General features: G+C 41.7%; 1 protein-coding gene across 15 annotated transcripts in view; it reads left to right on the top strand.

Annotated features, from left to right (window-relative positions):
- The window catches only part of PTPRT (protein tyrosine phosphatase receptor type T), a 1,114,373-nt gene that overhangs the window by 403,675 nt on the left and 687,820 nt on the right, over positions 1–22,878 (top strand). For all 15 annotated transcript variants that reach the window (XM_008017080.3, XM_037983051.2, XM_037983053.2 and 12 more), the window contains exons 4-5: positions 7,905–7,986; positions 16,655–16,770. In XM_008017080.3, the coding sequence (XP_008015271.3) occupies positions 7,905–7,986; positions 16,655–16,770 (198 nt within the window). The remainder of the gene's footprint in view (positions 1–7,904; positions 7,987–16,654; positions 16,771–22,878) is intronic.

Genomic DNA, 22,878 nt, shown 5'->3' on the forward strand with positions numbered 1-22,878 from the left:
GATGACCTCCTGACTATAGAGATAGTATTCTGCAGACCAGTGGCCCTACATCTCGGTTTGCTGGGACAACCCTGGTTTACTCCCATTATCCTGGTGAAATTAAGAGCATCCATTTCATAGTGTGCCCCAGTTTCAGTGATAAATTATATAGTCTTCCTATCCATAGACATTTACAGAATGCATACTGGCACATGGGACTTAGGTTTATCCTCATTTTGTAGATAAGGCAAACATTTTCTGTTAAGGGCCAGAAAGAAAATATTTTAGTCTTTGCAAGCCATACAGTTTCTGTTGCAATTACTCAATTCTGCCATTGTACTATGAAAACAGTCATAGATAATATGTAAATGAATGGACCCAGCTGTGTTCCAACAAAACTTTATGTGCAAAAACAGGTGGTGGGCTGGATTTGGCTTCCAGGCCATAGTTGAACCCTGATGTACATGATAAAGCTGATGTCCAGAGTTGCATAGTGAAGTCCAAGAACACATAGCAAATTATTGGCAAAGCTGAGAGCAGATCCCAGATACCCTACTCCCTAGACTGTCACCACTGTATCATTGACTATAGACATCAAGTGTCTCTAAAAGCTCACAGGCATGGTCAGTGAGGCTTTAAGGTTCCAATTAGAAACCTGATATATAGGACCAGATGCAAATGGGTACAGGATGGGGCCACAGGTGGAAGTACAATGAACAAGAAAATTGACCCAGTACTGGGACAGTCACACCATTTCCATGCTTTTTGATGAGGCGTGGAGGGAAAAGGACATTTCTGGGGTACCCTCTATGTTCACACCCTATGAGAAGCATGAGATCTGTGCAGTAGCCCCCTCTATTAGGTAGCAACATGTCCTATCTTCCAGCGTAGAAAGCACTATTGGTAAATTCAGATCCCCGTGATCTTTCCTAGGTCCTCTGGCTCCAAGCTCTGCTTTGCCTTTAGGGAAAATAGCTTGCTCTTGCTGAGAATCTTCTTCCTAGCTGTGTAATGTTAGCTATATCCTGTCATATTTCAGAATCACAATTTCTTCATCAGTAGAACGGAGAGGATATTAGGTATGACAGGCCCTTCTGCAAATGGAATTAGAGAACATATATGTATCATCATGTCAGGTATATTAGTCTGTTCGCACACTGCTATGAAGAACTGCCCAAGACTGGATAATTTATAAAGAAAAGAGGTTTAATTGACTCACAGTTCTGCATGGCTGGGGAGACCTCAGGAAACTTAAAATCATGGCAGAAGGGGAAGCGGGCATGTCTTACATGGTGGCAGGCAGGAGAGGGCTGGTGAAGGAGGAACTGTCAAACACTTATAAAACCATCAGATCTTGTGGTAACTCACTCACTACCACAAGAATAGCATGGGGAAAACCACCCCCATTATCCAATCACATCCCACCGGGTTCCTTTCTCAACATGTGTGGATTATAGGGATTATAATTCAAGATGAGATTTGGGTGGGGACACAGAGCCAAACCCTATCAGCAGGCTTGCAGTGGGCCTCAGCAATTGTTGGAAGGAAGAAAAAAGGAAAAGAGGGCAAAAGAAAGAAAGGGGAAGGAGGAAGGAAGCCCTTTTAAAATAAATAGCCAGTGTTGTTTAGCCTGTACTCAGTAACCTCCTTGCCATCCCTTGGATAAGCAGCTTCATCTGGGAGAATTTTCTGATTAGAACCTTGTTGGCTACTACAGCTTCATTACATTTCCTTGGCTGAGAGCAGCAGTTTGGAGATATGGTATACACACACAGTCACTAATGGATACTCACTTAGCCACAAACACTGCAGAGTGCACACACAGGGGCAAACATCCACAGACTCTCAGATTCAAAACACACTTGCACATGCACACATAGGTACAGTGGCAAGAAAAGGGGGCCTATCAGAAAATCCAAAGACACTAGCAAAATGAGTTTTAAAATTCACCAGACCTGGAGATCTGGTCCTGTACATATGATTCTGTGGGCTAAATATGAATTACTGGGCTTAGGACCTGATGGTTTATGTATTAATTTATTAAAGTCATATTTTATAGTTCTAAAATTGACTTTTAGCTCTCTAATAAACACTGAAATTTCCTGTTTCTCATTAGTAAGCTTTCTGGCACAGACTTTTGGCAAGACCTGGGGTAAGAACCTAACCTCTACCAACCATCTCCTGTGGGAAAGCAGGGGCTTATTTACTTTTAATTGACACATATTAATTGTGAGTATTTATAGGGTATAGTGTGATATTTTGATCTATGTATGTGTTATAGAAATACTTAACCAAACTAATGAACATATCCATTACCTCACCAACTTAACTTTTTTTGTGTGCTGAGAACACTAAAAAAATCTATTCTTTTAGCAATTTTGAAATACACAATATATTAATATTAAATGTGGTCACCACTTAGTGCTGAATGGCTATTAAGTCACGTGTACTTGAGATCACAGCTCCTTTCTAGGTGATACTAATTTGATTTCATATTTTCTAATGATTCTGAACTTTTCTGTTTCAGGATTAAAACAAATAAAAGAACTGTTAATTTTGCAACCATCTGCTTGCCCTAGTCTCTATCACCTGCCTAGGGAAAATTATATCTTATTCAGTAGTTGTAATCACTATATAGGCCGCTGAAATTAAGGACTCACCCAGCTTTGGTTCAACTGGACTTGAAACTCAGTCCCTTTCCCAGGAAATCCCTGCTGTCTGGCACTCTGTAGATTTAGTAACTTGGAGTGGAGTGGAGTTTATCACAGTGGAGTGGAGTTTATCACAATGAGGGGCCTGCTCTACCACCCTTGGAATTCTATTCCACCTGCTCCCTTATCCATCCCACTTCTTTCCACTAAGCATCAAATCCTCCTCCTTGTCTTATACAGGTCTCCTTGGGCTGATATGGTAAAAAGTATCTCACTTAATTTTACCCTAAGCAATCTCTCCCCATGATAATATGTATATTTGAGGAGTTCTGATGTGACAGCATTTTTCTCTTCTCCTGAAGATGTTTGCAGCCCCTTGAAATTTTTGCCATTCAAGTTTTCTGCTCGAGAACTATAAAAGGTGAAGTTAAAGCACCAGGTCTTTTAAACCATGGCCTGATAAATCCACACCCTCCTCCAAGTGACCAAAACCACTTTTTGGAGGGGTTGCGCATCACTCATCTCAGAGCCTCTTGTGGGGAATTGCTTCCTGGCTTTGCACAAGTCCTCATGCAGAGGGAGAGGTTTTCACCTTTCCATGCAAGCCCCATCTTTTCAACACCTGCACCAGGAGGTCTCTAATGAGACCCATGGGCTGGAGCATGTGCAATAGACGGTAGGTCCACATGGCAGCCTCGGAGCTGAAGAGCATCTACAGAGAAGTTGGAATTCTCAGTCTGGGCCCTCTGCTCTAGTCCCTGTACTCAGGGTCTCACCCTCCATATACTGACTTGGAGTGCCACTGGGTATGCATGGCCTGTGTGAGTTCCCCATCCCATCCCTATTGAGGCAGGGGGAAAACGCTACACCAGAGTCACCTCTAGACTTCTCTACTCACTCCCCTGACTCTCCCATTTCCTGACTTTCATTCCTCGAGGGCCTTGGTTGAATTTTCCTGAGAGTGTGCTTGGGTCAGAGATAACCATTCTCCCTCTCCTCAGGACACCTTGGCAGGTCTTTCCATCTCCGAGGGTCCTGGCATCACTTTGTCCCCTTGTGGTGTCTGTCCCTGGGAACTGGAGCTGGCTATCTCCTGGGTGGGACTTCCTGTGGCTAGGAGCCTCACATCAGAAGCATATTGATGGAGTGATCATCTCCTTCCAAGGTTGTAGGTGTCTTCTGGGGCACCTTCTGATCATCCTCAGTGTCATTTTCATTTTACACAATTATATTCATAGATTATTACCATTTTTACTTCCTCTTTTTGTGAATTACCTGTTGAAGTCATTGGCCACTTTTTAATTGGAATGGTTTATTTATTTTTCTGTTGATTCTCAAGAGTCCTTTGCACACAAAAAAGAATCTTTTCATATTAGCTGACACAGGTGTTACAAATATTATTCTCAGCCTGTCATTTGACTTTTAATTTTGTTTTAGATTTTTGCTAACATGCAAAGCACACTTGACACCATAGTTATTAAGAAAGCATTGTGTAACTTTAAATAAGTTGGTTTTTAAGACGTCACTAATTTCTAGTTTTAGTTCATTTGGTTAGAAAATGTATAGGCCCAAAACTAAACAATTTCTTCTTCGAGGGATTTATTGAAGTTATATTGTAGCCTACTATATGATTTCTTTTGCAACTGAGCCATAGCATTTGAATAGAAGTTTCATTCTGTCTTTATATTTATTAACGTATATCTAGGAAATACATTATTATTTGTGTTATATATACTTGCTTTTTCCTATATGATTAGTCAAAGTCTAAGACATAGGTTAAAGTCTTCAACCCATATCTTTTTCATCATTTTCTCCACTTAAGTCTCTTGACTCATGTGTTTTTTCTAAATGACCATTTAATCTACCTAATTTTTTCATTGTTATTTTCAGTTAAAATTCTACTTTGAGGCTTTCACATTATTTCTGCAAGAACTGCTTTCTGTTTATTTGCATTTCTTTATTATGTCTTTGTTCAACTTGTTCTTTTTAATGTTATTGAGTCATTCTGTTTTAGGTGTTCATCTTATAGCATACAATTAGACTTTGTTTATTTAGACAGTCTGAGAGCTTTTCTGTATTTTAACCCATTTATATTTATTGTCACAACAGAAACATTTTTTCTTTATTTTGTCATTTTTATTACACAGTTTGAATGCTTTTGTGCTATTTCTTTTAAATGCATTTACTGTGTATGTTCTATTTGCTTTTTTTCCTATGAACTTTGCTTTTGGTTTCCTTTGAATTATTAAAAAATATAATTAGACACATGATTATTTACAGGAAGGCTTTCTGTTTACTTTTCCCTCTGCAAGATGAGGTGGCTAGCACATTACTTTTGCAAACTTTCCTCTACCTCTTGAATAATTTTGTTTGTTGAGTCTCTCTGAAGGACCCTGCTATCTTAGTAAACTATTCTTCCAGAGTGGCTGTCATGCTAGAGCAACAGCTCTATGGTGTGACTGTCATCCCCAAGGCACTTCACCTAACTCCCAGGCAGCCACATGCTGTTTCACAACAGATCCTATCACCTAAGGAAGCTGCCTCTTTTCAGCCATCACCATGATCTCCAGTGGTTCCCATTGGTTTTCCACAGTTCTTTTGTTACAGCTGTTGGAGTTCCAGGCCCTGGTGAGAACACTAGTCTTTGAATCCAGTGACCTGGAGTGACCACGTAGGCCACAAAAAGATTTCACAGGGAGGTTTTCCTGTTGGTCTCATCGTCTACCTTATATTCTATCCATTGACTTGAACTGAGGAGTAAAACACAGGAGAGGGAGGGTCCTTTTTAGAGGCTGTCAGGTGTTGGAGATGAAAACTGAAGACACTTTGAACAAGAGCAGTAGTTCTGATGTCTGGCTGGTTTTTTACCTCAAAAAAATGCCTGCTTCCAGTGGTTCATCCTAATAGCAGAGATATGTGACATGGGAAGATTTGAGAAATGCTAATAAGGTAGAATAAAAAGGAAAATGGAGATGAGGGCTGAGGCAGAAGGAGAGGCCCACCCTGGTCTCCAGCTTGGGTGACTGAATGGGTCATAGTGCCACTTACCATATTCCATATTTCAGAAAGAATGGCCCGTTGGTCAATGAGGGAAAAGGCTTGAGGAGGAAGCTGTGCAGAATCTGCTGCATTCACGTCATTGATGTGTTACCTAGCTGGAAACACGGATCTGTGAACTGGATACGTAAGACGGATGTGTGGGTGAAAGGTATAGGGTGCAGAACTGGGCTTGGGAGTTATCAGTGCATTGGCAGCTGTTGAAGGGAGAGTGTATGCAGTGAAAAGATGACTAACGGGAGCCCACATTAGAAGGCAGGATGGAGAAGGAGCAATGCCTACAGACCTGTGGTAGAACAGGACCAGATTCATGAGAAAAATCATAAAAATTAAGTGTTATCTGAGCCTAAATAGAAAAAAGACCCAGAAATGGAGAGTCCATGAACACTGACAGTTGTAGAAGAATGGTCAAGTTGTGACAATAATTCTAGTAAATATTTCTTGAGACTGTACCATGTGCCATACATTGTTTTAAGTGGGGTGTTAACTCCCTTAATCTAAAAAGTCACCCAATGAGGTAGACACTGTAATTAAAGATGCAGAAAATGAGGCACAGTGCAGTAACGTAACTTTCCCAAGACCACTAACTAGCAAGTGGCACAGCCAGGACTTGAACCTAGGTACTTGGAACCAGAGTTTAAGCACTGCACTATCTTCCTTCTTTAAGATGAAGACTGAAAATATCTACGGGATTTAGCAATTAGAAGATTTTTAGTATCTTCTGTGTAAGCAGTTTTAGGGGAAGTGTGGAACATGGAATCCAGATCATATTAGGTTGAAATTTTGCAATAGAGAGTCAGGGAATGTTGGGAGTGAATGAAGATAAAACTACTGAGAATTGTAAGTGTTACTGAAACACAACTGGATGGTATTACAGAAAACCTACTGCTAAAGGGTAGTTTTTAAAGAATAGGAGAAGCTGTTGACATGTCAGAATTAGGGATGAAAGGGAGGATTTGAAGATACAGGATAGACAGAGAAAACCAAAAAGAATCCAAAAGCTGGAAAACATAGCAAGAGTCCGGGTCAAGAACACTGGTGTTCCTTGCAAAGAAGAAGCAGGGAATGATGTGGTTGGATATCAAGTCAATGGGTAAAAAGTTAGAAGTCAGTCCCTCTCTTTCCCTCTTGCCTCTTGAAGATGTGGGTGTCTGCTGGGATTACATGGGTGCATGTTGAAAGGGCAGCAGTTGTGTAAGGTACAGGATTGCAGAAGGCAGTTGTGTTATAGGCTTGGCAAAGTTGAAATAAAGGTGCAAAGGAATGGATGCTTTAGGAGAGACTCGTATGGAGTCTGAGGAGCTCACATGGTAGCCTGGGCCTTCTGCATTAATAAGCCAAGGATTAGATAAGAAAAGCAGAGGTCCAGGCTACCACGTGTGCCTGAGGAGCAGGTCAAGAGGAGTCAACTGGGAGAAGACTGTGGGTAGAGATTGTGCTGGAGTATATGGGAAAGTGAAATTTCCAATTTCCAGAAGGTGAAAAATGAGGTGAAAGTAGGGCTAAAGTGGATTGGAGAAGGCCATTGGAACTAGGGAGGTCAAGGATGTTGGTCATGCTACCCACATAGACATTGATATCTACTTGGTGAAGATATGGGTTGAGTGATGAGGGAAGCTAAATACATTACAAAATTTTTATGGAAATAGCAGTATAGGTGGAAGTCAGTTGCCTTCTACTCCTGGATACCAAGAGGTAGATTGCCACTTAAGAGTGTTATTATAAATTCAAATGTGATACGTTCCTTGGCAATGTAGAATCAACTCATGGTAAACCCTCCTTGGCTTATGGTAACTTCCAAAGTAGGCATCTCTCTTATCCTTTATAAGAAAGTTGGGATATTAGAAAGTAGTTCTCTGTAGAAGGATGGTCAAGTTGTGGCTTGACCCTTGAAGCTGCAATGAAAAAGATACAGATTGGGGTTTCCAAGACCTCGGTGTTTTGGTTGTTTTTCCTGCATCTAAGTGTTATTTCTGAAATTCATTAAAAATATTCCATGCAACTGGCTCTTCCTTTGCTAGCTACCAAAGTGTGGCCTTTTTGCCTTGTGTTGAAAATCCCAGTTAATTGCCAGGGTACCGTGCTGTCTTAATAGAAGGTTTCTTGGGTAGCTTCTGATGGGAAGATGAAATATAAAGGGTTGGGGGCCGGGCAGCTTCCTATGATGAATGCCTACAACTGTTTCTATGAAATTGACTACCGCCCTGTGTGTTGCAGGTGATATTTGAATCCGTCTCATTGAAGGGTCATCCTGGCTACATTGCTGTGGACGAGGTCCGGGTCCTTGCTCATCCGTGCAGTAAGTATGTCCCTTCCTCTCAAAACGGCCTTGATCCGTGCCAGACTGGGTAGCATAGAGCCTGCAATCCCCTCTGTTCATTCAGCTCACAAACATCTCTCTCTGTCTCTCTCTCTCTCTTTCTTTTAATCCTTCAGAAATGCTTACATACTCAGTGCAATCAGTCCTGAATAAATCCATAATTTTACCGGCCTGTTCAACAGGCAGCACCTCCAGGAATTTGCAGAGAGTGGCAAAACATCTTTATTTGAATCTCTCTCCATTATTAAGGGAGTCTAAAGTCCTGATTGTTTATTATTGGGATTCAGACCACTGAAGTGGAAGAATTAGAGAGCTTTGGATAGAATCTTGTGCAATTGTCTTTTAAAAAATAAAGAACACCACTAAAACACTGAGCAAATTAGCACTTACAGAGAAAAGTACCCTGAAGCTATTAATTCTTTTAAAATAATTTTAAATATACTCATCAGCTCCGTGTAGGCATAGAGGGAGATTTCTCATAGTGGTTAGTACTTATGGTACAGCGTCAAGAGTCCTCAAAGGCGTGCCACTCCTTCATACCCATCCACTTCTTTGCCATATTTAGTCTCAGACATTGGAACGTTTTTCAGCAGGGAGATGTGGTTTCTGGGTTTGCTAAATCTCGGAGGCCGTAAGTCCTGAGTACAGGTAGTTGAGATGACATCATACCCAGTGACATTTGGTTGGGGGGACTGAAATAAAACTGATTTGCATGGAGATTATGACAGCCCCTGGGAGGGGTAGCTGGGATGCCAGGCCCACGAGTTTGTTAGTGTTCTACAGATTGGAGATTCCCAGTAGTTTCTCGGCAGCCATCCAGTTCTAGGTAATCCCCTGTAGGCTCTCTCCACTCCTCCCATATGGCCATGTGTCGTGCTTTGGGCTGTGGTGCAGTTTGCTGCTGCCTCCAGAGACATCATGGGTCCTCCTTTCCTTATGTGCTTCTCAATCCTCCCATTTAGGGACTATTCTGATTTCAGCCTCATCCATGTTGCTTTAATTGAAATGACTTTCCATTTCTGCTGCAATGAATTTGTCAGACCCTCAGATGTAACTTCCCTCCCTCTGCCTGGCACTAGAATGCCATTGTCTGACTCATTGTCTTAGAGCCCCTTCTCTGAAGGAATTTGGAACACATTACAAGTTCTGAACGTTATTTTGAGAAACTCTGGGTCCTGTGCAGGACAGATCCTCTTTCCCAAGAAGCAACTCGTATCTTAGGAATGCTGATATGCTACTGGGCTCTTCGTTGCACTGGCTGAGAGTCCCTACCCTCTGGGTTACTTCCTGAGTCTTTTAGAATTTCTCAGATGGGTCTGTCATTCAGTCATGCCTGAGGAAATGTTTCTGTTGACCCAGACTTCATGTGAAGAGGATCCCAGAAATCCCCCCAGCTATGCATGGTTTATGTAGTAGATAGGCATATGAATCTCCTTCCCCAGGGTGAAATACTCACCACCCTGGACTCATGGGGGTCAGCATCAGCTGCTCATTGGAGAACGATCTTTGGTCTAAGACTGGGCAACTGTGTTGGGAGATGTCAACGCTACCTGTGGTCCATTTAATTGCATGCGCTCAACCTTGCACCACCTCCAGTTTCAAGGTAGTCTCTCTGAAACATGCCTTCTGTCTTCCTCATTCCCTGCCTACATCCCATCCACTCAGAGCATGCTTGCCTCTGCCACATCTACCTGTGTTCCTGCTTCTTACCTTGTGCTGGATGCTTGGACTTTGTCTTTCTAGTGGGTGACAGCTGGCTTTTCCCAGGGGAAAATAGCATGAGTCTTGCTACCTGGATCCCAGAACTTTGTGCTCTAATGGGAGTTTTCACTTCCATCCTGATGCCCAACCTTGACACCTGTCAAGCCGTAACTACCTGTCAAGTCGTAACTACCTTCAAGCCCAAAGTAGTAAAAGCTCTGCCTTACCTCCAAGCACTGACCATGGTTTGCTGTCACAAGCATATGTACCATTCTCTTTGATAAATATCCATGGGAGAGGGTTCTGTGGAGGGCACTGGAATGACTGTCCACCCCCCAAAGTCTCATGAGTCCTCTTGAAATTGTCCTTTCACTGGGGCTGCTCCCGAAGTTAGAATTCTCCTGACAACCTCAGCCTCCTCCTGCAGAGGGGTGTGGGTTGCGTGGTTATGAAATTGCTGAGAGCCAGTTACCCAGCAAATGGACCATGGGATATAACTCAGAAAGGCATGATCCTGGCTTTATGTCCACATAATGTGCTTCTGTTGGGTTCAATCTCAGTGTTGAGGCAGCTTAAGCATAAACTTCCCAGAAACCACTATGTGAAGACCCCATAGGAGTGGCTGGATTTGGAAAAAATTCACTTCACTATCTGGACAAATACTGGCAGTGTATATAATGCCTGAGGTATATCCACAGCTTATGAATCATGTGGAGTTGAGTAGGGCCTAGCAAAGTCACTTTCCTAAGGAGCAGTGCTCAGTCCATACCTAGCCCAGGTTTTTATTCTTTCTTTCAGCAAGTGCGTATGTCAGCTATGTGTTAAGAACTTTCCTAGGCACGGTGATACTTAAGTGACTAAGAAAGGTTAGGTCCTTGTACTCATGGTGTTTGATTAGCAGGAGAGGCAATGGAAAGAAAGTCACTAAATCAGTAATATTAAGTAACCCAAAATTTCAGATAGTGAAAAGTCCTGTGGATATAATAAGTGTGGGTGTCTGGGATATGGGAGGGCTTCTTGGATTTAGTGGTCAGAGGAGATATCTTTGAAAATGTGACCTGAGCTGGGACTCAAATCACAGGAAGGAGTTCACAGTCTAGTGATTTGCGGGAGGGGTGCTTCAGGCAGAGGTGACAACGATTGCAGAGGTCTTGCACAGGGAGTTGGCTTGATGCTGCCAGCATGTCCTGAGCATACGGAGCACAGGAGAAAGTGGTTAGGGCAAATGTTGGGCAGGAAAGCCTGGACCTTGGGCATCATGGTGAGTAGTTTAAATGTTTGTCTAAGTGCAGGGAGGCTCTGCTGCAGGGAGTGCTGCTGGAGAAGGGTCACTTGGGCTGCTCTGTGTTGAAGGACCATAAAGAAGATGTCAGGAAACCTAGGAGGAAGAAAGTTCTGGAGCCATGCAAGAGGTGGTGGTGGCCTGCACCAGGGTGGTTGAGAGACATCCATTCATCATCCAACAAGTATTTATTGAGCATGAGCTCCATGTCAGGCACCATTCTGGGTTTGTGGGAGTGAGAAAGACAGATTGACTGTCTGTCTTCATGGACTTCTGTTGAAGGGAAGGAGGCTGAAACAAAACAAAGTAATTATATGATTATATTATTATAATCTATATATTATATAATTATTATACAAGTATGATATTGAATATAGAATATAGAATGACATAGAAGTATGTATTATATAAATGTAAGTTATAATATATAAATACATAATATAATTATATAATTTACATTTATATATAATATATACATTTATAATTATATAATGTGATTATATAATTATATGCACAGACGGTGTGTTAGTTTGCTAAAGCTGCCGTAACAAAACCCCTCAGACTGGATGGCTTAAGCAACTTAAATGTATTTTATTTTCTCACAGTTCTGGAGGCTGGCAGTCCAAAATTAAGGTGTTGGCAGCGCGAGTTTCTCCTGAGGCTCTTTCTTTGCTTGCAAGTGGCTATCTTCTTGCTGAGGCCTCACATGGTCATTCATCTGTACTCACAGTCCCTTGGTGTCTCTCTGTGCATTCACATGTCCTTCTCTGTTGAGAATACTGGTCAGATTGGATTGGATTAGGGCTTTCCCTAAAGGGCTCATTTTAATTTAATCACATCTTCAAAGGCCCTGCTGCTCAATATATTTGAGACACTGGGGGTTAGGGTCGTATATCAAAAGATAAATCTGGGGGAGGCCCAGTTCAGACCATGACAAATGATAAGCAGGACAATGAAGAAACATAGAGCATAGAGGTGGCCAGAGGTGCACAGATTAGAGACCCATTTAGGAGGCAGAGCCAACTGGTCTCATCTGATGAATTGGATTAGGAGTCAGGCCTCAGACATGGCGCACTCACAGATTTCTAGCTTAAGCAAGGTGGTGCGAGCCGGGGAAGAACTGAGCAGGCTGCCTTGTGAGGAGCCAGCTATGGGCCCCAGGGGCTGCTTACAGGGATTACCTGTTATGCAACTGGATAGTAGCTTCTGAACTCCCCTTTAGGCTAATGGTGCTTTTCCCCAACCTCCAGTCTTAGAATTTATGACTTTGCTCATAGATGGTTAAAAATTTAACTATATTGAAATATATGCATTCAATTCAAAAAAGCCAGTGGACATGAAGTCTTTTTAATTCTCCCCTTCTGTCCTCTGAAACATATTTTCTGTTAACATATGGTCAGAGTTTATCAATAAGTGATTCCACTAAATATTCCAAAAGTTCCAGAGAGCGAGTGACTGATTTGCAATTGTATCTTCCATTGATTGGCACTGAAATTAGAACTGTAGATAATCGCCTCCAAGCTCCCAAAACAGTAAGCAAAAGACAGGCATAATACTCAAAGGAAATTATTTTCTCTTACAAATGGAAACCTCTCATCTATATTTTATAGCCCATTTAACATTTTTGTGTTGTTCTAAAAGTATTCCAGCCTTACTTACCCTCTGCTGCTGTTTCTCAGTGTTAGCCATTAGCAGGGCCAAGGCAGTTATAACTGTGTACCATAAATGTCAGTATGATTATTCCAGTCTGTTTCAAAGTTTCTAGCTTCTAAGTTGACTTTTCTTTCCCCCTCACAATCTTGTGGGGCCACGTCCCTGAGCCCACAGAGTGTCTGCAGCATGTTTCTAATGTGTGTACTGGGCTTTCTCCACAATTGTGTGGCTTCCTACTGAGCACTGGCAGGTTTAAAGAGCAAGATAAAGGGCACAATAATATGTCTTCAGATGCTGCACTGACATCTGCAGGAGTCTAAATGTCACCAACGTCAAGGCGTTTTTGCCCCAAATGCACAGCCAGTCTTCTGTTAAGCCCATTCAGTGGCACCCAATCTGGGCAGAATTGGGTCTTAGTGCGGAGTGAGTAGGAAATGCTTAGAACCACGAGCTGATGGCTGACCTGGGTACAAAGGTCAACCGTGTTTGGCTGAAGGTGAGTGAGTTGAAGCTGGTGGAGTATAAGTTCTCTCCCAGAGCAGCAGATGCTGGGGGAAGGCGACAGTTGGGAGAGCCTGTGGCTGATGGGCAGGCTGTGTGAGGGCATGGAAGAAGGAGGGTCAGAGAAGCCAGGAACACAGGGAAGAGGACCGAACAGGTCCTCCACATAAGCACAATCCCCAGAGAGCACCGCCTGTCATGAGCCGAGGATGACCCAGAGCCCCAAGGAGCAGAGACAAGGGTCCTGAACAAGAAGAGAGTGGTCTAGATCAGCTCCTGTGCTGGGAACTGCAATTGGGGCTGGCCTTCATGTGATGCCCACAGCGTACTGCATGGAGTGGTGGGGGCGTTCCTGCATGTATGGGGCTGGATCGGGTGAGACTGGCTAGTGGAAATTGTTGCAAATGACTTACATAGGAGCTACATATCAGAGACCGCAAATTGATAGAGCCTGCCTGCCCACATGTTTTGTTAATCCTGTATTGTGTTTTAATAACATGTTGAGTTTAGAGTGAGAGACTTCATGTAAAGTCTGGATTTCTTACTGGCCTTGAGAAATCAGATGTTTGACACCCCTGTACAAAGCATGCATGCCTGGCCGACCTCTGCTGAATTTAAGTAGGAGCTGCCCCGTTTCAGTGGGACGCAGAGTCTCTCTCCATTTCCCTCCAGTCCTCACCACTCCTATTGTCTCCCCAGTGCTAAGGCTACTGGTGGATGCCAGTTGTTATTGTGCTTGCAACATTGCTTTTCTTATATAAATAAATGTTTATTTTTCTCAAGTCTCTATCCAAAGTGGGAAAATAAAAGATGGGGCAAGGAAGTGGTATTTTTGTTCTGTTTTACAGCTGAACAACTTTATCAATTTACTTAACTGGCTCTTGTAGGTGCATGCGTTCATAATCTCTGCGGTAAATCGCCAGTATTTGCCTAGAATATTCACACTAGGAGGCATTAAACATCTAAACTCTCTACCACTGAACCTAGAAGGGAGGGAAGAAGAGGAATTGAAGATGAAAGAATCAAGGTGAAAGGTCTGTTGCTAAGAAGGAGGAAGTGGAGAGGAGTCAGAGGCATGCTGGGGACATTGATCCAGAGAAGATTCATTGCTAATTGTATCCCAGAGGTTAAACCATTTTCTCGAAGGGTAAGGGAAGAGCGTTTCTTTGTAAAACCAAACACAGAGTTTCCCGGCATTGGAGCTAAGACTCTGCACTCCCTTCCCACCTGGGGTGGATGTGTTCACTCCCCCTTTAAACCTGTGGTATGAACAGACTTACAAGGTTCACTATATTTCCACTTCAAGAATGGACTTGAACTGATAGTTCCAAAAATAACTTTATAAAATTATACAGGAGAGCCAAAAGGAAACAATTTCAGACAATCGAAGCAGCATGGCATTTGTCAAGTTGACTAGATGCAGGAATTTTCAACTCTGAAAAGCCCATAGAAGTGGTTTTCCCTGGGCCTTGGGTCCTTGACACCACGCCAGCCATGGTGGTTCAAAGGTAGCCTGAGGGGTCTCTGAGCTGCTGTCATTAGTTTAAAAACCTGAGCGAAAGTACATTGGGGAAATGGGGATACTGCCCACTTCCTGGATTTTTCTGGGGGTTTCCGTGAGATACGACGTGTCAAGTTCTTCATACAGTGTCAGAGTCATCCTAAGTGATACATGAACTCTTCACTGAGCCAGGCCACTTCTCAAGCACCAATTCCACCCTGCCCAGTGCTCTCCCAAGAAGTCTGCCTAATTGTTCCAAGATTCTTGGCTTTTGCTGATTTTTATAGGTGCTGACACAGATAGGTAGACAAAATAATTCAAATCAAGGAAAAATAGCAAGGAAAGTGGTCACTTTTAATAAAATATTTGGGAGCATGGAAAGAAACCTGAACCAGCAGCACAGCCCTGACTGGGAGCCCCTTCTGCAGACCCTGGAGTCTATCTGGAGACACCATCCTCATTCCCAGTGCCCAGAAGGCAAGGGAGCATAGCTGCTTGTTAAATGCTGAGTCTGGGGCTAAAGTGGACCTGGATTCAATTCTGTTTCTGTCTTTCACTAGTGCTGTGGAGCTTTCAGCACATTAAACTTGCTGAGCGTTGATTTCTGCCTAACAGGGAAATCATAATAGTGTCTGCTTTATAGGAAGGTCATGAAGTTAAGTTAGATAGAGCATGCAAAGCATTTATCATAGTACCTGGCATTGTAGGAGCTCTCAGTAAATGACATTATTGTTACTATTTGCCTCTCTGTGTATTTGACTCCCTCTAGAAAGATGGCCAAAGCCTCCTGTTAAACCTCCTTGATCCTCTCCTAACTCTCCATTTGTTTCCGTTCTGGGGGTGGTCCCAGTTCATCACTGATTTGATTGATGGCATAGAGATTCTTCATTGTGCCTCAATGAAGAAACCAGTCCTTCTAGATACAAGTTATCAGCCGATGGAGAGCTGTTACTTATGTTATTATTTGTAGAGTGCAGGTAGGTGAGAACCCTTCTCCACAAAAAAGGAAAGAGATGGACCCAGGTTACTCAATATAAAATGTAGACTTAACACGAAGAGTGTCTACTCATACACACTCTGATTTTCATTTGAAAGACCTTTTCCCTGTTATGTCCAGTCCCTAGAATCAATGCTCCCTCTCATGCTCAGAAAGCACCATCACAGAGTAAGACTCTGGGGTCTTGTGACATTGGGCACATTTCTAGAATTCTCTGTGCCTCCGTTCATTCACTGTGAAATAGAGAAAATAACACTACTGACTGCATTGGGTTAGGTGAGTTACTGCAGAGAGACACTTCATGTGGTACTTATCACAGAGCAAGCGCTAAGAATGACAGCTACTAGTGTTTTCCTTTTCTTTTCCTCCCTCTTCCATTCTTTGTCTTCCTCATCATCTTCCTCATCAGCATCATCACCCAGGCCAAGCATACAGGTATCAGGCCCAAAGGTGCTTCACTGCAGCTTTCTTTTTTTTGCTTCTTGAGGTTACAGGAAAGCATCACCTATCATGAATATCTACACTCCTCCTGCCCCCCAATTTTTCTTCTTTCAGTGTCATAGTTTCACCTTTTGTGCAATGCCAGCCCCAGAAGAATGATCAATTTGGGTATATTCTAGGCATGTGTGTGCCAATTTCACAGAGCAACATTGCATAGCAGCTAGTAATAGGACACAGAGATCTAAATTCACATCCTGATTCCCTCACCCTCTGGATGTATGTCTGTGCCAAATGATGATGTAAACCCTCAGAGCCTTGATTTTCTGATCTGTGAAATGGTAATACTGTCCCCTTCATGGATTTTTGTGAGGTTTCAGTGAGATACTGCGTGTAAAGTTCGAACAGTGCCAGACTCATAATAAGCGATCAGTGAACTCTTCGCTGAGCTGGACCACTTCTCAAGTCCCAATTCCACCCTGCCCGGTGCCCATCCTGAGCTGCCATCCACCAACAGGGAAGTGGTGCAGGCTGCTGAATCTCATTCTTATGTGTTCTTTGGTTTCTCTCTTAGGAAAAGCACCTCATTTTCTGCGACTGCAAAACGTGGAGGTGAATGTGGGGCAGAATGCCACATTTCAGTGCATTGCTGGTGGGAAGTGGTCTCAGCATGACAAGCTTTGGCTCCAGGTAAGCGTGACAGAAGCCTCTGCTAGGACTTGTTAGGATGAGAAAGGGAAAAGAAGGAATGGAAGGAAGCAGCTCTATGGCAACACAAGTGTATTGAACAAAGACCTGAGGAGGGGGACACCAGCTAGCACTGGAGCCCGCCCCTGCTTACAAACTGGGGTAATTATAGGTCCAGGTGGGAGAGGTCTGGGCTTGTGAGATGGGGTGGGTGGTGTGGTCAGCTGCTGATAAGCAAGGAGTTTCCTGGGGTCAGGCGGTTAAATCTGGGACTTGTCTGGCAGGATGTGTCTCATGGCCTGAGCCCCAGTGGAATTTTCTGCTCTAACCAGCATTTGCAAAATGGCAGAGGTTTACAAAATGGGGCAGCTTGGGCTAACAATGCTGCCTTCTCCCTTGATAAGGGAAGAAAGTGTGTGCTGTGGTGAAGGGTTTGCTGTGTAAGGGGAAGGGATATTTTTAAAGTACTTCTGTTCCTTTGATGGTGCCCTGCATCTATGATCTTGTTAAATCTTAACTGCAATTCTGCTAGGCAGGCATTGGTATAACCGTTTCATACATGCAGAAACCGAGACCACAACCTCAAAGTTCTATAACTGGAATTTGTAACTGTGACCTTTTCCAACTACCCTCTAACAAACTTTGTCTTTTAATTGTAGATTACTAGGGCTAAGGCAAACGGAATATCTTAGGTTCTGGATATGTGGTTGTCATGTAATCTTAACTGGAAGGTTCTTGGATATCCAGTGATTGACTAGTACATCTGGGTCAAATTAGAGAGTTGCTCTTTATGGGAATTTTTCACTAAAATAAACAATCTGTCTGTTCTTTGGTTAAATAAGTCCATTAGTAAAGTCCATCAGGGAAGTGTTTTAAGCTTGAATTTGCCTTCCTGTTATTTCTGCTAATTCATGCTACTTTCCAAGAAAGATGAGAAAGGATCTCTTTGAGTGGAGGTTAGAGACAGAGGGCGACACACAGAACTAAAACATAACTTGTTAGAACATTAGCATACTTGTATTAATACCAACACAAATAGCAAGTTTTTGGAGCAGTGCAGAAGTTGGAGCTGTGCTATTTGGTGCAGGAACCACTAACTACATGTGGCTATGGTTATTTAACATTAAAAAAATTATTTCTATACAAAAATTAGCTGGTCGTGGTGGCGAGTGCCTGTAATCCCAGCTACTTGGGAGGCTGAGGCAGGAGAATCACATGAACCTGGGAGGCAGAGGTTGCAGTGAGCTGAGATCGCACCAGTGCACTCCAGCATGGGCAACAGAGCAAAACTCCTTCTCAAAAACATAAATGTCTAAATAGCTTTATTGAGGTATAACTGAGATGTGATGTTTAAAGTATACAGTTTTAATATGTTTGTATGTGAAAGTATTACCACAATCAAGATATTGAATGTATGCATGACATCCAAAATTCCATTCCCATGTATAATCACTTCCTTCTGACCTCCCCACTCCCATCTGTCACAGGCAACCACCAATCTGCTTTCTGACAATACGTATTAGCTTGCATGTTCTAGAATTTTATGTAAATGGAAGCATGCAGTGTGTACCCTTCTTTCCTACAACATACTTATGTTGTTGTGTGTAACAATATTATTTTTTGCTAAGAAATATGTCATAGAATGGATATACTGCTATTTGTTTATCCATCTACCTGTTGATGGATACCTGTTGGGTTGTTGGCAGTTTCTGGCTATTACAAAGAAGTTGCTGTGAGCATGCATGTGTGAGTCTTCGTACGGACATGTTCTTTCATTTCTCTTGGGTATGAAAGTGAATTAGAAGTGGAATGGCAGGGTCATCTGGTAGATATATGTTTAACTTTAAAGAACAACGAGCTGTTTGAAAAAATGGTTGTACCATTTTACGTTCCTACCAGCAGTCTATGAAAGTTCTAGTTGCTCCATGTCCTCACCAGCACTCAGTATGGTCAGTCTTTTTAATTTTAGTATTTGAATAGGTGTGTAATGGGAGCACGTTGTAGTTTTAATTTACATTTCTTTGAGGACTGATGATACCAAACATATTTTCATGTATTGTTTTGCCTAGCTGTCTCTCCACACACTTTGCTGGAAGTTCATGTTGTCACTTCTCTTCTTGAATTTAAGCCACTTCCTGCAGTTAGAAAATCCTTGGGCGTAAAGAGCCCATCTAGGGGCCAACAGTTCATCCTTGCCACTTAGCAGCACTGCAGAGTGAAATACCTATTCTTTCTGCTTCCCGAGGTCGCTTGCAGACCACAGGAGAGCGCAAGAAACCTCCACATGTCACCTCAGTATTCGGTAGTGTTATTTACTCTTTTCATTAAAATTAGTGTTCAGATGTATTAGGCTGCCAAGAAGCTGTGTGATTTCAATGGCATTGCCTCAGGTGGGTCATGAGAATGAGGCAGGACCATCACAATATTTTCAGCAACTTTGTTTGGGTTTTCCAATTATTTTCTGATTGTTATTGTGGCAGTTCTGAGTTGCATGCCCTGAACCTTGGGTCTGTCAGTGGGAGGATGTTAAAGGAGATCATAATTGAATATTTGAAGAAAACAGATGGAAACACATGACATGGAGCTCTTCCATGTCTTATCTTCTTGTCAATGTAAACCAAATCATATTTCACAAAACGTCTTCCAGGTGGCTTTCAATGGGACATAAAACATGACAGGATATCATAAATTAAAAGTGAGGCAACACCAGATAGAAGGAAAAAATACACAGAGCTGGTAATAATGCAAAAACCGCATTTCTGCACACCTGTTACTAACTGGTGGGTCACACATACAGCCTGCAGCTTTGTAACCAGTAGTGGAATAAAGGAAACTCGTCAGATACACAGTTCACAATGTCTGTGAGATTAAAAAAAAGCAATTGCTCAGGAAAATTCTACCTGTTGTTCACACAAAAGCCAGACAGGAATTGTTCCCAGGAGTCCCTGTAAAGAAAACACTGTATGATGCAATGAACAGTTTTCCCCACCACAGTCTTACTGAGGTCACACAAGTGAGTTTCACAGGCCTGTTTCTTATGACGGCTGTGAGAAAGCAGTCTGGGGAGGAGAAGGCGGAGAGAGGGATGAAGTGGACAAGAAGATATGGCAGCATCCGCTGCTGTCTGCCAATCTGTCTCCATCCTGGGGCACTTGAAACGTATCTGGGAAGTGAATAGATTCAGTAACGATTTTTCCAAGGAAACTTCCCTAAATATTGTCTCTCTCATCTACATTTCAGAAAATATGGGGAGGTACACAGTTTATGTTGTGCTCTCTGACAAATACCTGTGTGGCTAGGTAAGTCCAGGCTTATGTGCAGTAGGGTAATTAGAAGTAGATTGTATTAGTCAGGGTTCTCCAGAGAAGCTGTGTGTGTGTGTGTGTGTGTGTGTGTGTGTGTGTATGTGTATAATTTTATATATTTTCATATATAATAGTATGTTATATAACATAATTATATATATGTTATATTATATATAATAAATTATATAACATAATATATAATATATAAAAATATATAATTGTATGTAATAAATATATTTATATATTTAAAATATATGTATATATAAAAATATATATTTATGTATAATCTTTATATAGCACTTATTAAACAAAATATTTATAAATTTTATAAAATATAAAATATAATATATTATAAAATATATTAAATATATTAAGGAAAATATATGCAAGTGTATATTAATATATATGTGTGTATATATAGTATTTTTTAAATGAGTGTTTCCTTATAGATGGAAACAATTCCATCCATAGTAAGTCTTTTCCTTCCATATATAATAAGTCCTTCCTATGTGGAAGGAAAGGACTTAGTATAAGGAATTGATTCATGTGACTGTGGAAAGTGAGAAGTCTCATCATCTCCCATCTGCGAGCTGGAGATCCAGGAATGGCAGTGGTGCAATTCCAGTCCAAGTTCAGGAGAAGACCATTATTCCAACTCAGGCAACCAGGGAGGAAGCAAAAGGGGCAAACTCTTCTTCCCCTGCTTTTCTGTTCTATTCTTCCAAAGGTTGGATGGTGTCCATCTATGCTGGGGAGGGCCATGTACTTTACTGAGTCCACTGATTCAAATGCTCATCTCATCCAGATACCCTCACAGACACACCCAGACATAATGTTTAATTTGGGTACTCCGTTAGAGTCAAGTTGATTCATAAAATTAACCATTGCATAGGTTAACATCTTTCTACAAAAAGAAGGCATCTATCAAGACACCTGCCACCCCAGAGATGATCACAGCCACCATCCAAGACAGGCCAAGGCAGTGGCCAGTTTCTCATGAGATGTTTCTTCAGATGTGTCCCAGCACTGGAGGACTGGCTGGCACTCTCGCCATTGTTCTGCCTCCTATAATAAGGCTGGGGTGACTTAGCCTGAGAATTTCCAAAGCAAATGAAACAAGCCCACCATGGCCAAAAGAGTCTCTAGAAGACAGCTACAGCAGGCCTACTGTTTAGCAGTACTACTTCCTGCTGTAGCTTCTGAGATATGCTGAGGAGTTTCGCTAAGTTACTGAAAGTGGTAACTTTTCAAATCAGCCAGTTGTAATTTAGGGAAATGAAGATGTTGTTTCCAGGATGGCAGGTATGGCAGTGGCCCTTCTTTCTGACAATGATTAGAAAGCAGCCAGTGGACTCATAGTTTGAGATAAATCCCTGTTGCCTGTGTCATGGAATGCTGGCCTTCCTTTCTGTAGAGTGGGACTTTATAGCTTGCTTTTCCTTAAGTGGTTTTGGATCATAAATTAACACGTTAAAAGGAGGACCAGCCAATGCCTTTGTTTTGCACCCCTCTGGAAGCTTTATATGTCTTTGGAAGACCCCATCTGTTGGTGCTGGCTTTTGTGGAATTACAGTTCAAGTTCTACATGAGAATCAATGGACAAGACCAATGCAGAAATGCAAACACATGAGCCTAGAACAATTGTAGTGAATCAGGGAAAAGGATGATAGAAGGATAGTAAATTATAAGCAAGTTTTTCTTGTCCTAGGATCATGTCTCCTTGAGGTGAAGTGTCTGATGCCATGGTCTGTGGTGGAAGGGGCTCAGTCATAACTTGCTTATTCCTTATGTGATACATTGGCCTGAGGAATCCAGACGTGTAACTTTGCAAGCAGTTTTTCAAGCAAGGAGATGGTGTGCATTCTAAGGGGAATAGCCACTAAGCAAAGTAGTCTACAGTTTTGTGGAGTCCGTTTAAAAAATGAAATTCAGGGTACAACTAGGTGGGACTATACCAACATAATTATAAGTGTAGCACAGTGGAAATGTAAATGGGTACCTCTTTTCTGCAAGATAATTAGGCAGTTGATATCTAAAGCCTTAAATGTGCGTATTTTTCCAACGAGTAAATTTACTTATGGAAATTTACCTAAGGAAATATCCAGAGATGAGGACAAAAATGTATCTGCAAGTGTGTTCAGTAGGACAAAAGGCTAGAAAGAACCTACATTTTCAGCAAAAGAGATTAAGTAAATAAGGGAATGGTATCATTAAATATCAGATTATACAGGTATATTTAATAACATTTTCATAACAGGTAAGTGAAAAGGATGAGTTATAGAGTCACATAATATTAATATATTAAGCTTTATCAAAAATATATACACATATACATGCTTGTATACATAATGTATATAAATATATATAATCTGTATATACTTACGTATATAAATACACACTCCTATAACTGCATGAAACACATATTAAGACAGTTAATTGATTGTAATAATAGATTATGATGCTTTTTATTTTCATCGCCATTCTTTTCTGTTTTTTCCAAATAATCTAAAATGCATACACTAAACCAACATAAACAAAATACTACTAAAAAAAGAAAGGTGGTCACTTTTTCCCAGTTACAGAATATTCCTAGTAAGAAGCCATGTACCCTAGAACATAAAGTATAATAAAAAAATAAAAATAAAAAATATAAGAAAAGAAGCCTTTGCTGGATTTGGCATAGCTAATTCCAACAGTGAGGACACAGGTTTTTCCCACACCCCCATCATCACCATCAGACGCTACTCATCCAGAAGGATGTTTAGAGACAGGAGAGTGTCCTCCTGCCTTTATCAAGGGGCATGGC

Source organism: Chlorocebus sabaeus, chromosome 2 (genome assembly GCF_047675955.1).
Source record: "Chlorocebus sabaeus isolate Y175 chromosome 2, mChlSab1.0.hap1, whole genome shotgun sequence".
Lineage (NCBI taxonomy): Eukaryota > Metazoa > Chordata > Mammalia > Primates > Cercopithecidae > Chlorocebus > Chlorocebus sabaeus.